Consider the following 14598-nt stretch of genomic DNA (forward strand, 5'->3'; position numbering starts at 1 on the left):
AGTAATTCGCATAGGAAGTATTTTGTTCAAGACAGGTGAAAAATAAACCAATTTGTCAGAATACAGGTGAAAAAAAACATCTGAAGATAAATTAAAGGGTTTCTTTGGTATCTTTTTTGGGGGGTGACTTATTTAAAGCTCAATCTGAGTAGAAGTTTGCAAAAAATACTCTCTATGTGGAAACGAAAAATGCACTCTGAAGGTTTCTTTAAGTGGCATCAATAAAGCACCAATTCAATTTTGTTATGCAGAAGCACTGACATATTCCATCCGGGGCATCAAATTGTTTAAACTGTCCAATAAGAACTAATGATGGTGCCACACCAAAGAATTAGCATGTGATATTACACTGGTGATTCATATTAAGCATTTTCTTAGTATGCATGGCTGGGTCCCAGATATCTTATCTCAGAATGCCACTGCCTGCTTTTTGGAAGAAAATTAAATATATTAGTGCAGCATTGTGGAAGTGCTGTGAGGCACAAAACTGAATAATAAAAAGATGTTTTTCAAAAGACAAGATAATTTATGACTACTACTTCAAGTCAAAAATCATGGAATTGTGTTATGCTGCAATTACCAAATCCTGGCAGAGGCCACCCAGAGACACAGCCACAGACTGCAGAACTGCATTTGACTCCTGCAAAAAGTGTGTGTGTGGGGTGTGCAAATGAAGTGTAAATAAATGCATCCCATACAGCTAACATTTAGAAAACGTGAAAATTCTGCCAGGATGTGCAATTCTTCATGTTGGTTGGCAGCACCCATTGTTAGTTATTATTCAGCACTTGAACATTCTATTCTACTCAAAATCCGGGGGTCTGTGTCACATTGTGCTTCAGTAGGAATGTCCAGAACCCTAAAGATGTGGCCTGTTGGCAAGAGCAGCCTTACTAACGACCCATGAAGTTCTATAAGCCTAAGTACCCTCATCCTATCTTTCTGTTATTCAAAAACAGATGTCATTTTCCTCAGCTCTTCCAGAAAAACATCAGGCTACCAAATTGCAGTTAATGATAGACTTAATTTTTATATTGCAAATGAGCAGAATTCATATTTCCCCAATCATGCTTTGTTTCTCAAAAAGGGCTTTTCTCTTTAAGTTGGAAGTTCTTCATATTCTCACCATGCTGAGCTAGCACTGCGTCATATAAAACCAGCAGACCCAGTGCCATATGCTCTATGCTAAAAGAAGCAGCCTATAGGAGGACGTCTTTTCCTGCCACAGCACACAAAGCTATGGCAGGAAAACTCTTTAGGAGATGAGAGAGAAGTCCCCACACAGCGGTTATTATAAGAAGTATATGCCCTCAGTGGTAAAAATCACTGGGGTATTTTTCAACATGTCACCTCTAAAAGAACACTTCAGAACAATTCAATATTTGATGGGAAGACCACAGTGATGCACACACTCCAACAAGAGCAGGACTACTCATGCACCTTCTACGTTGGGAATTCTATTCCACGTGGTCAAAATATTAGATGTAGCCCTGTGATAGTCAGAGATTTTTCCAGTGAAAAAAAAATCTTATGCTCCAGCATATGATCACCTCAAGCTCTCGTCTTCACAGATCAGCAGGCCAAGATCCAACTGTATAACACTGACTTGTGTCGGTACCTGCTGGATGCTTATATAGCAGAAGTAATTTTGGCATCTGTTAAACCAGACACAAAAATTAATGAGTTGAATTAAGTTCACTAAAAACAGCATTTTGGGGGTCACATCTGGGTGCTGCTGGCACCCACTCACCCCAAGAGCTGAGTGGCAGTACCCACATCTCATTGCTGGTGAGCTCTCTGCACATCATTTGCTGACAGGAGGCTCTGAAGCTCCAAGGTTTCCTGATTCAACAGATAGTTTTCCGAAAGGTACAAAGAAACTTTTTTATACTCAGACCACAGCAAATCACAGAGTACTTGACTTCTCTGTTAGCACTGTGAATAAATATAGAATAAATATTACTACTACATGAAGACTGTTGAATGCTCTCTAAAATTATACTAAATGATTGACCAAATGCTACCAGGTTGTGCCTATATCCCACATCCTGCCTTCTGCAGTACACATGAACAGCATCCACAAGAGTTGAGATCTTACTGCAATAAAACATTTAATTCTGAGGTTGTGCTCTTGTACTTAAAGCTGAGTATGCGCTTGAGTGTTATTTGGATCAGGGCCTATCTTTTTGGAGAAAATAAATTAAGAAGCAGCCTAAACTAGCTTTTATCCTCAGGGTATACATCTGAAGATATGAGGATCATGAAGAGCTGTTTGTGCAGCAAGTGCTGGAAGGACAAAATCCTGTTTTCTGTAATGACAGAGTAGTATCTCTTGCACTCTTGAATGACTCCTCTTTGGGTACTGCCATGGGCATTTAACTTGCATCTGCTTCACCCAGTGACAAAAATTCATCCAAAATGCTGTTGATTTCATCGGATATTCTTTAACAAAAACACTAATATTGCATTAAGTACTGTTTGTGGCTATGACAGCTGAACTAGATGATCTTAGCTGTGTTTTCCAACCTTAATCACTCTATGATTCTATGAACACTTCCTATTAAACTGGAGTATCAGCAAAAGATTAATTATAGCAGCATGTTTTGATTACTGACTAAATCAAGAACTGGGTACTCATTGACAGAAAGCATTCACTATACATTGTCGGGAATTGACTGATGTCCAGACTGAAGTAGCACTGAACATAAAGAGGAAATTATAGAAGTATGTTTCCTTGCACTGTATTCGGTACACAGAAAAGAACTTCTCAGTGTAGAAACCCAGCCCCTCCCACCCCTCCCTTTTTTTTTTTTTGCAATTTTTTGCAAAATGTGGGTTTTTTCTTTTTTTTTTTCTTTTCTTTCTTTTTTTTTTTTTTTGCAAGTAAGCTCTATCTAAAAAATCACATGAATACTGTTTTGTGGGGGGAAAAAAAAAATCCTTTCTTCTTCCAAAATCCTTTCTCCCTGGTCTGGTCTGAAAGATATGTAATTTACAAGTTATATATAACAGTTTTCATTGAGGGTACTTCAGGCTGTTTTTGCAGTCTACAGAACAAATCACTCAATTTGAGCCAAAAAACAGTGGAAGAATTAAACAAGTTAGAAAATCACATACACACAAAGAATAGGAGGTAAGAAAGGACAGAGAAGGCTGTTAAGCAGTTTTCCAAAGTAAATGGACTAGATCCAACTTAGAGCTGAAGATTTAGAAAGTTCAGAAGTAGCCTTCCCAGCAGAACCAATATTTGGCATTACTGAGTTAAAAAAAGCAGAAATCAAAATTTCCAATACATGCCACTGTTTCGTGTTAACTGCTTACATACAGCTCACATCCTCTCAGTTTTAGAGTTGAGCTTTTCACTGTCTTTCACCCTAGGATGTAGGTGACATAAAGGGAAGTACCGGTGTTAACCCCAATTCCATTTCCAGGAACAGAAAGCTGTTCTCACCTCTCAAAAAATGATGGCTGTTCCCTAATCTCCCTCAGAAAGTCCAATACATTTTCCACCTCAAAATAACAACAACATCACCACCAATAAAACAAAAACCAAGAAAGAATTCAAACACAAAATATTTCATGAGAAGTCAACTAAAAAGTCACCTTGAATTCATACGGAAAAAAATGCATTCAGAGATTTGACATCTGTGTATGTTAGCCAACTTAATCTAACCATCAGAAACAAAAATTGGGCATACCAATACACGGTTTTCTTCTGCTCACAAAGTCAGTTTAAACTTTGTTGTAGACTTCAAAGCATTGTGACTGAACAATTTCAAGGCTGATTTCAAGTGCAGAATTGGCTATAGCACTGTCTCATGACCCCACAGCCTACACAGCATATTTTGTTCAACTGAGAACAGTACAAATGTCGCACCAATTCAATTACTTTCTCCATACTCCCAGCAAATGCAGACTAATGGACAGAAAATTGTATTCATTGATTACAATGCAAAAGGCTCTGTCTCACATAAAGAGATGGTAAGATAAAAAAAGATCTAATACATATATTTCTGTGAAAGCATTGATGTAGGTGCAGTTATTTTGGATGAAGAATGTCTCATTAAGTTTATGGGAAGAACAGCCAAGATATTTTTGTTCTTATCACATCAACAGATATTTGGGTGAGGCAAAAAGCAAAAATCATTAAGAGCAAATGATGACAATCAAATTAAATATAAAAGTAACTTCTTCTGATACATTTTTCTAGTTTTTATGCTTACTCTAATTCTTACAGCTAGTTATTCACAATATGCTACTGAAATTAACTTTTTTTTCCATTAGCATAAATGTAAAAATAAAGTACAAGTGTGTACTGTACCTTGTTTTACCTGTAAGGAACACACACCTGACAAAAGGCAATCTTCACATCCAGGGTAGGTTCACCACAATAGTACAACAAATGGCGGCTCATAAATACCTACAATTAAAAAGAAAATAAAAATAGACATTTGTATGCCTGCTAACCAACAAGTACAGAACAGTTAGATGTGCATTTGGCTCATGAAGCCACTGTGAGTTGCTACCCAGCTCTTGAAAAGAACAAACTGGTTAGACCATTGCCGGGAATGGGCTTAAAACTCATCAGTGCTACAGCCTCCAATAGGGCTTGGTTACATCAGCAAAAGTTTTACAGTAACAGAAACCATTAGCCCAAAGTTTCTCTTGTCACTTGTATATTCCTATATTCTCATCAAATTCAAGTCAACAGGTTGTATACAGTGCAGGAGCGAGAGACAGCATTATGGGGAGGAAAGGAACAAGCTCTAAGTAGTCAGTTATTAGGAAAACCAGAGAAAACAGAGAAACTAATTATTTCTCCACCTAAGTTCACAGCCTACCACTTCATGAGCAGTACGCGTAGTTCTGCTCCTCATCTTAACATCTTACAACTTGGAAAGATTCAGAAAAGGGCAGGAACAATGCTCCAAAGCACACATGAAACAACTGTGTGGACAGATCTTTTTTAGTAAGAAGAGAACTAACAGAAGATATGCTGGAGACCCATCAAACGAGTCGCACAGTGGCAGTGAGAAGCAGAACATTTCCTATTTACTTTAAAGTAAACACAGTCTGGCATCAAATTAAGTTATCAAATACCAGGCTTAGTATAAGTGTAAGGAGATAGTTCTTCATCTACAGTTTCTTCAGACTGTGAAGCTTCCTGCCTCAAACTGCTGTGGATGTCCAAATCAGCTTCAGCTTTTATACACTGAGACAAATGCACATAATATGCCTTCTGAATCTATTCACCTCAAACCTATCACCTCAGACTCAAGACAATCCCAAGTTACTGTCTGTCACTATGTGCTCAGCCCACTAATGTATACTCCCACGTCATCTGATGTTGGCCAAGGAGGCCATATAGTGGCCTAGACAAAACTATGTACCACACTATAGCTCTTCAAACATTTGAAATTCCATAGCATAGCACTCAGCTCTGACCAATCAAAGCTTTCAGTGCTGCATTCTCACATTGGAAAGAATGTACAGAGATGTTATCAGGGAGCTACGTCACAAGCCATTGGAACATATTGATTTTCCACTCCAAAAAAGAAAAAAATAAAATCACTTTTAACAACACAATTGGAAACCAGCAACTTCTAGTGAAAAAGAGATGAATAATATAGAACCTCAGATTTTTCTTACAAATATAAACTCATTACAGTAGCTAAAAATGTGTCCATTACTCCATTAAGACATGATTCTGTAACTGAGTCCCCATCTATAGCTCCCCTCTGACGTACGCTGCTCCATTATAGGAACTAATAATAATAATAACTGCTACCTGAAGCAGTAGATACTCCTACATAAAACAAAACAAAGATCAAAACCACTGGAGTAACTTCAACTCTCAAAAACTTAAGAAACAACAAGAAAAGTATTCACTGATACCTGCAAACTTGAATGCATCATGTATCCTGTGTGTTTAATTTTTAATGAATGAATGAATAACACCGTTATGAAAACAAGCACATGACCTTTCTGCTTCGCATTAGTCTGAGACTGCTGCCTCATTGCTCAGTGAGTCATTGCTGGAGCCTCACATCCCACAGAGGGTTTGTATTAGAGCAAAGAGGAAGAAATATAATTTTTTATTATTATTAAGAAAAAAAATAATTTAAAAAAAAGCTTTTAACATGAGTCATAAGCCAGTGATTTGTGGAAGGGCAGCAGATAATCACAGTCCCACACTGTAGATATATGCTCTATGAAATCCTGTTGTCTGGATATATGATACTGCTCCAGTGATCAATGACTGATATGTCATTAGTCACAACATACCATATTCCAGACAAAGTCTAATAGCAGAAAGCGAAGAAAAGAAGGGAGGAAAATTCAGGTCTTCACTGAATTTACTGTAAACTTCTGCTGAGAGGATGCATTCTGTCCTGCATATGCATTACGACTCATACGTGGCCCCTCAGCTTCCCCCCAGAATGACCATGGCTCACAATAGTAATCCTGATCAGAGTAATAAGCTGATAACATTTATGATCTGGAAGACATTTAACTATTTATTATGTTGTCCCTGCATGCAGCTACTGTTGTTAAAATAACAGAAGTATGATGTGTTTTATTGGCATGGATCGATAATCATGTTCCTCTGTACATGAGGTAGATCTAATGACTCACATGGCCAAGAATGAGAATAACTTTCTGTAGCACAGTTCCATAAGACTGCGTACCCAGAGCAAAAGAGACTTGAGTTCATGTTTTCCACACTGAATGTCTTTGTACACGGAACTTAAAGGAAACTTCCTTTGATGTCCTGTATGCAATCACATGTAACTTCTAGTTTCTTAACACAAAAATACATTCACACTTAACTACCCTCGATCATGTCTTGCCCACGTATCAGATGCAGAGTAAAGCAAATCAAGAAGGCCTGATGCTGGGATAAGCACAGCACAAAGCAAATATTACACAAGAAGCTACTTAGAAACAGCTCCACGTGCTGGGATCTGAGTGCTGTTTGGTGAGAGCATGAGTACCTAGTATTTCTTCAACCCTACTTTTGACTCTATATTTTCTGCCTTGAGTAAAATTATCCAAGGGGGTTGAACTGAACAGTGTTGATGCTACAAGACATCTTGAGGCAATCACAGCTGGAATGAAGCTGAGTAGCTAGAGATCACAGCAGCAGCACAGGGAGAAAATATGTCTGTGAATCAGTAACAGCACCGTAAGATCTCACATTTTCATTAGGATCAAATTAGTTATATGCCAGAACCTGTAAGAGCATCCAGCTCTCAGCAGCAAAAGTACCATGATCCAGTTTCAGAAAAATCCAAAGGAGGCACTAAAAAGGTAGAATGGAAGTTGGAAAGAAGGCACATCTGACTGCCTGTACTTGTAATATGAGATAGGTCGGTTTTGTGAAGTTGCCAGCTCAGAAGTTTACTTTGATCTTCCTTCACTCTGCAGCTTTAGCTTATTCAGACCAAGGAGAAAAAATAGTTTGGAGGCTACTACCTGCTAATAACAAAAAGCCAAACTTTTATTTTACTTAATTTTACTTCTTTTAGATATATGTAGACAAAACATACCACATGACAACAGCAGAAGGACCTGCTTTCTCCTGAAATCCAAATAGAAGTTCTTATAGAATAAAGGCAGCCTGATCCATGCATCTTCCCCTCACCAAAGACAAGCATTTTCCATCTTTCTCCACTATGAATACACAAACACGCTTGTAGTATGTGTTTTCTGGCTGCACTCCTGCCAACAGCTCCTCTTCCAAACCGAGTGGGCCTGTGGTATGTCCAACATTCAGCCAGGAACTTTCCCTTTTCATTTTTCTGCCACACCCATCTCTTCTGGAGAAGGACTGCTTGTTTCTAGTGAGGATTAACTCATAGGTATTTTAAAAGCTCCTGGAAAACTGATGGGATCAAATCAATAATGTTAGTGCAATTGCTGAGGGTAGAGAGGAACTAGGGTGATGACAGCAGATAAAGCACAACAGCAGTTCCAGCTCTCCCATATGGCCTCTCTGAGCTGAACCTTCCTGCTGCTCCCTGGGCTTCTTCCTCTCCTCACAGCTATGTGATGTTGATGCTTGGTGTTGAGCAGTCTGACTCCCAGCCTTTTGGCCTAGCCAGCATTTTTTCATCCCCAGACTGGACTTAATTGACATTCACTGGCTTCTGGATCACAACAAGGAGAGCGTCTGCTTGCTGTAGTCCTGTGAGGTGCTGGCTTTCAGCCTGAGGGACCTGACTGTTGGTATAGGGTCCAAGGAGCATCTCAAGCACATGCTGCACTGTCTATCTGCATCTCCTCTCATCCATCCTTCACAAGATCTTGGGTCTCAAAAAAGCATCACAGGCACTTTCTCTTCAGGGAGTCTATAGCTCCATGGCTATTTCTTGTCTCCTCATTAAGAGGCAACTTCCCTCTTCCCAATGGACATGGGCCTTGGCCTGTCAAAGCATATTTAAATCTTCCTGTGACAAATCTGAAAAATCCACTTGGAGCCTCAGGACATCTCCATCCACTTTCTTAATTCAGAGAGACCAAGGAGCCAACCCACTGTGGTACCACTTTCCTCAGCACATCCACGTGGGCAGGATTCTCACCTCACCAAAAGCCAAAGCCTTTGGGTCAAACACAGCAACCAGAGATGAAATAGGGCTCTTGAAGAGAGATGCTGCAGCTGTTGGATGCATTTAAACTAGTGTTGCTAGTGTTCAAATAAAGCAAGTGCCCATCCCAGCCTGGTGCTTTCCTCACCACCTTCCACTTCCCTAAGGCTGTTCTATGAGAAATGTTAATGTCCTACAGTACAATGAAGGAAACATTCCCTTCAAATCCCAGTTTTGTAAACATCTTCATGTGGAAAAAAAAGAATTACAAAGGTCCAATATAAACATAAATCAACCTGCAGCTGAAGTGATCATCCACAGAACTGCTTGCATAAAACATGGCTGGTTTAACACATGGCAGGGTATAGCTGCAAGCAGGAAGACTTCAACACAATTATGGGACGACTCTCAGTGATAAGTTAGAAATAGTTCCCAACCCAATCCAGTGTGATAATCTTAGCAATACATGGAAATTATATATTCACATCAAGAACCATGCCCAGCATTTTCTCATTATTTGGTATTACCAAATGGATACACCATGTGTGTGCCATGGGCACGCTGACTGTGCTCCCTACCTTCACAGGAACATGGCTTTATACTCAAACGACAAGAGACTAGATTTATTTTTTGTGACCTCATTGAAAATCACTCATGAAGAGAAAGAGAAGCTGCTAAAAATTAATGAAATTTCACAAGCATTTAATGTGATCTAAATATATCTATACATATCTTGTTCCACATCAGCAAGAGGGGGCAATGTATCAATGTAGCTGTCACAGAAAAGCTTCCTGAAAAAATACTGATGTTCAAAGCTGAATACTGATGAATAATTAATGTTTCCTGTTTTGAAAATGAGTTTGACTCATTTCATCCATTTCCAGTACTGGAATCCCTCTCTCCCTCATTTGAAAATAGACACTCGTCACTGGTAGATCGGTGAGGAATGCCCTTGGGATCCCACTCCCGTAACTGTGATTTTATCTTCCCTGAAATTTGGCCATTCACTTCTGTAAAAACAACACGGAAAACAATGAAAAAGTGACAGAAAGTTGCCAGTACACCGCAGCTTTCTACTTAGCATCTGGGTGCCCTGAACATACGAAATACTAGAGACTCAACCAAAGTCATACAGAACCATGAGTTATACCAGGAGAGAGCAGCAGTTTCTGATCCCCATTGCCACCACGCTGTGGACATGTTTCTGTTCTGCTGGTGTGTTGTATCAAGGAGGAAAGGCTGCATTTTGTTTAAATGCTTCTTATCATTGCTGCCAGATATGACTGGGATGCATCCGCCTAAATATCTTATCAAATTAGTTTTCAACACAATTTCTTCAGGGTCATCAGCAACTTTTACAGAACTTAATTTTTTGCTCATATGTAATTTCAAGCACAGCAACAGAGTGTTTTCAATATCAATCTGAATTAGACCAACTGCTTGGCCAGAAGCTTCAGGACCTGACATATAACAAGTAAGAACTGAAATTTCCAAGTGGATCCATAACAGAGAAGGGGCGTGCATCTACTAAGAAAGTGTTTAGTTTTTTTTTTTCTGTTGTCTGTGCTCTCATTTTAATTATTCTGGAAGTAACAGGGGAAAGCAGTGGTGTGAATAAGGTAATTATTAAGGTTAAATACCAGCAGAAACAGCTTGCTAAAACAGCATCTGAACATTCAGAAGAGTCATGCAAGCAGTTCTACAACTGAACCCCTGGAAGAGAAAGCAAATGGGTACAGAATTTAAAAGTAGCACTGAGAGGACTTCTGAAGGAGATATTTCTGGGGGGGGAAGAGAGAGAGAAAATAAAGAAAAGAGCATTCAAACTGCAAAGATAGGGAACTGATAAGCTGGTTTCTTTAGTGATCACGGCCAACAGGCAGAGCACAGAAACAGCTGAGCTCTGTTTACCCTCTCTACCAGCTCCCTGGGTGCTCTCTAGCCAATGTTTACAAGTTAAATTTCTACACTTGACAATAGTTGGTGTAAACACCCATGCTGTAGCTTTCAAAGCCAGGACAACCACCCAAGCACATAGTTTTATCAACAGGTACTGCCAGAAATCTAACCTGCTGCTGTGAGGTTTTGCAGCACATTAAGTGATCTTACAGTCTCTTGTACTGCCTTTTCATTTGGAGCTGAATGTCTTCATTCTGTGAGGCAAATTCAAAGAGAAAAAAATCTAGCTCCTTCTAGAGGCTAGAAATTAGACTTTGGTACTGGAAGCAGCTCTGAACTAGCATGAGATGAATCTCCAGCAACCAGTGTGCAAAAGCATGGCTATTGTTGTCAACAAAAAATGAGAAAAATCTAATCAGAAAGAGATGAGCACAGTAAAATGCTCGTTACTTGCCTACCATGAGACAAAAGCAAACAAACAAACAAAACCCCCAGCTTTATCATAATGATAAAAGCATGTTTTTTAGCTGCAAATTCTACCCTCCACCCTCTTCCCCCCCACGCACACCCAATACTGGCACTTTGATCTGTTTTTTTCTTACTGGAAAAATGACAGAAAAGGAACTGAGGTGTCCACTACACCACAGCGGAATAAATAATTCTTCCCTCTCAGAAATCTATTTTCCTCTATTTCAGTCCAAGAAAAAAAAAAAAAATCAATAAAAGGATCTTCCGTGGACAAATGTCAGTGGTAAAACATATGAAGATACGCAACAAATCACATCAAAGCTATATTTAATACACTCCCAAGTCAGAGCACAACCTCCAAACCTAGTTCAAATTCAGTTAAATTTGCCTGCAACAACAGCAGCCTTGGCACAATGTGACTTAACAAGGCCACACATTCTATGGAATAGGCAAAGAAAAATACTTCAGTACTCTCCATCTTAATCAGTACCAATAAAATTAATATATTTTAAGTTACATGCACCAAGCTCTAATAGCTGGGAATAAATTTTTAATACTTCAAATTGTAGGCAACTGGATCTCCATCTTACCATGTTGCTTCGTTATGCAAGTCAACTACTCTATCAGTGAAGGGTGTGAATAAAACAAGTGTGTATCCTTGGCAAAATTGGGACTGTAACTCAGGGAGAAATGACATGAAAGGCCACGGTACTTTGATCCAGCCATTAGTCCTATTTCAGAGGACCTTCATTTGGTGGCACTATGGTACAGGGAACTGCAATTTCCATGGAATTTTCATTTAGCAAAAGAATATTAATAGCTTTGTTGATTTAAGAGGAAAAATTTATGAAAACAAAACAGTATTGTGCAACACTTTTACTTATTTGATGTTAAGCTCTATTAGACTCTATCCACGATCATAATTTCTATTTGAAAGTTGGTATGACGGACAAAAAAAGCAATTTAGGATTATGGATAACTTGGTGAACTGCAGCAGCAGTGTTTATAATCATAACATAAAAGCATAGAGTAAATGGCCATTGAACCCAGATGCCCAATCTGCACCTCACAGTTACTCAGAGAAGCAGGATAGAATCACCCTTCCTTGGAAGGGACCTTGGTATATCTCTTGGTCAACCTCTCTGCTGAAAGCACAAGATGTTTCAGTTGGCTGCAAACCCAGAATGCTCAGTGCCCTCCTTGGTTTACATTGTATATTAATACAGCAGCTGCACAACTAAAAATATTATCATCTCTCACCCCTTCTCCCCAAAAAAGCTTAGTTTGCATCACATGTGAGGAATTGCCCAGCTGAGAGTCAGCTGATTGTTGCATCTTAAATCATAGAATGGCTTGGGTTGGAAGGGACCCAAGGATCATCAAGTTCCAACCCCTCCACCACAGGCAGGGCCACCAACCTCCAGATCTGGTACTAGACCACTTTCCCATTCCAAAGTAGCAGCAGCTACAGCAAAAACACTGTGTCACCAAGTGGCTGCACAGAAAAACAATTCACTGTGCAGGAAAATCATCTGAATTTAGAGTATGAGTTTACTTTGCATGGTTTCCAGCTTCCTAAAGACTGGAGCACATTTTCCGTATCTTACACTAAATAAACCCTTTGTGGTGATGTGCACAGTTCATCCATCTCCCAGGCTACTGTCTGCTTACTCCACCCACTGCAAGAACTATAGATTATCTGTGGTATAATTTACATTTATAAAAGATGTGAATAGAAAGAGGTTGGGTTGCTGTGCAATCAATTGGATACACAAGTTATATTAGAGTCCATGCTGTTCTGGAGAGTCTTGTCCTCTTGGATGACTACCATGTCCAACAAATGCACTGCAGCAGGCAGCTGGTGAGACGTGACATTATAAAAGCACTTCACCCCTAGTTTGCTTTCAGCAGGTTCAGACTAAAGGGAAACATTCAGATCCCTTTATCAATTTCCCATAAATACACAGAGTTACATTCAGTAACACAACAGAAGTGAAATGATTCTGCCATTTTCCTAAACTGAAACTTAATCTGTATAAACATCAGTCATTTTAGGACAAGAGGGAACAGCCCCAAGTTATGCCAGGGAAGGTTCATGTTGGATGTTAGGAAATATTTCTTCTCAGAAAGAGTGGTGATGCAGTGGCACAGGCTGCCCAGGAAGGTGGTGGAGGCACCGTCCCTGGAGGTGTTCAAGAACCGTGGAGATGTGACACTGAAGGACGTGGTCAGTGGACACGGTGGGGGTGGGCTGATTGTTGGACTTGATGATCTTAGTGGTCTTTTCCAACCTTAATGATTCCATGATTAAACAGAACAATAGCAAGAAAAATGTCCTAATTTCCTTTCTGTGACTCCTTCCTGTTGCCTTGACTCACAGGGTTCTATCTTCAGTAAATAAGCACCAGAAGAAATACTTCATGTCAGCTGCCTTTGCTTTTGCTCACATACATAGCTTGTGCCCCATGCTACAGAATTTAAATTTAATTTATTCCCTGGAATAGAAGAAACATTTCAACAGATTACTGGGGCTTAAAATTCAGTAGACTCAATGCCTCTCCAAAACCGCGGCTCATTTCAGTTCCCTCTCACAGTCTTGGGCTGTCTGATTTACAGCAACATTTGATCTGCCCACAGCATGCCTTTGTAATTCACAGCTGAAGTTACAATCTTCCAACAAAAGAATATTCAGTCAGCAGCGTTACGTTCTGCCCCAGTGATTTTACACCTCCAGAAGCACTGAAAAAATTAAAGACAAATGGAACAAGCTTGGCAGAGCAGATATGTAAAATATATACACGTTTGCCATGATTTCAGCACCCAACATAACCAATTTGTGATGCTCCCCATGCTGAAGCACGCTACTTATCCCCTTGTGTGAAGCATAAGGAATTTGAACCCATTCAGCGCATTTAACAAAATCTTGAGATGCGTCTGGGGAGGGTTTTGAGCTCATTATTGTACTGGCATGAGGCAAACCAACTTCCTTGGAAATTTAAGTTCTGTATACCTATCTAACTGAGACTGCAGTCTCAGAGAGGTGGAGTATTTTGTATTTGTATCATGTTCATCTTTCCTACCAAAACCTCACACAAAAAGGCACATCTGAGGAGGCACACAGCCTGCAAGTGCCAGCCTAGAGCCTCCCCTCCACCATTCCACTGACTCCTGCTGCTCATTGTTTGCTGCTGGAACTGTCAGAGAACTGTGATGCTGAGTGGTTTCATGAGACACAAAATGAAAAGCTGACAAAGGCTTTGTTTGCACTCATCGAGGCAAAGCAAAAACCTCTCAATAAGCACAGAATGAACCTGTCTTGCATTGTGGGCTGCCATCATCTCTTTTATAGCACAGATTGATTGAAAGTTGCATTGTTATTGATGTATCATTTCAGTAACTGCACATAGAGGGATAAGAGCAGGCCTAAACATGATGACAACAGGGCTGCTCCCAGCAAATCCCATTCTCCATACAAACTCTGCACCAGTCTTCCCAGGCTGACCTGGGAACAATACCCAGCAAAACAGTTGGAACAGCATCACCACCTCCTCCACAGCATTACCCAACCATTCATTTCATGCCAGACCATCTTCAGATGATGTGTAGGGAACCACAGAATGGAAACGTCTCACCTGGTCTCATT

The 14598-nt window shown here is 39.8% G+C and overlaps 1 protein-coding gene across 11 annotated transcripts in view; it reads right to left on the reverse strand.

The window, feature by feature from the left end:
- MAPK10 (mitogen-activated protein kinase 10) overlaps positions 1 to 14598 on the reverse strand; it is a 99444-nt gene that overhangs the window by 38957 nt on the left and 45889 nt on the right. For 9 of the 11 annotated variants that reach the window (NM_001318225.4, XM_025149638.3, XM_046940132.1 and 6 more), the window contains exon 3: positions 4349 to 4420. In NM_001318225.4, the coding sequence (NP_001305154.1) occupies positions 4349 to 4414 (66 nt within the window). In that variant the 5' untranslated portion in view covers positions 4415 to 4420. Of the gene's footprint in view, positions 1 to 4321; positions 4421 to 14598 lie in introns of all 11 variants that reach the window. The other 2 variants (XM_004941107.5, XM_004941106.5) reach the window with 1 other exon arrangement.

This window comes from Gallus gallus, chromosome 4, assembly GCF_016699485.2.
Source record: "Gallus gallus isolate bGalGal1 chromosome 4, bGalGal1.mat.broiler.GRCg7b, whole genome shotgun sequence".
NCBI lineage: Eukaryota > Metazoa > Chordata > Aves > Galliformes > Phasianidae > Gallus > Gallus gallus.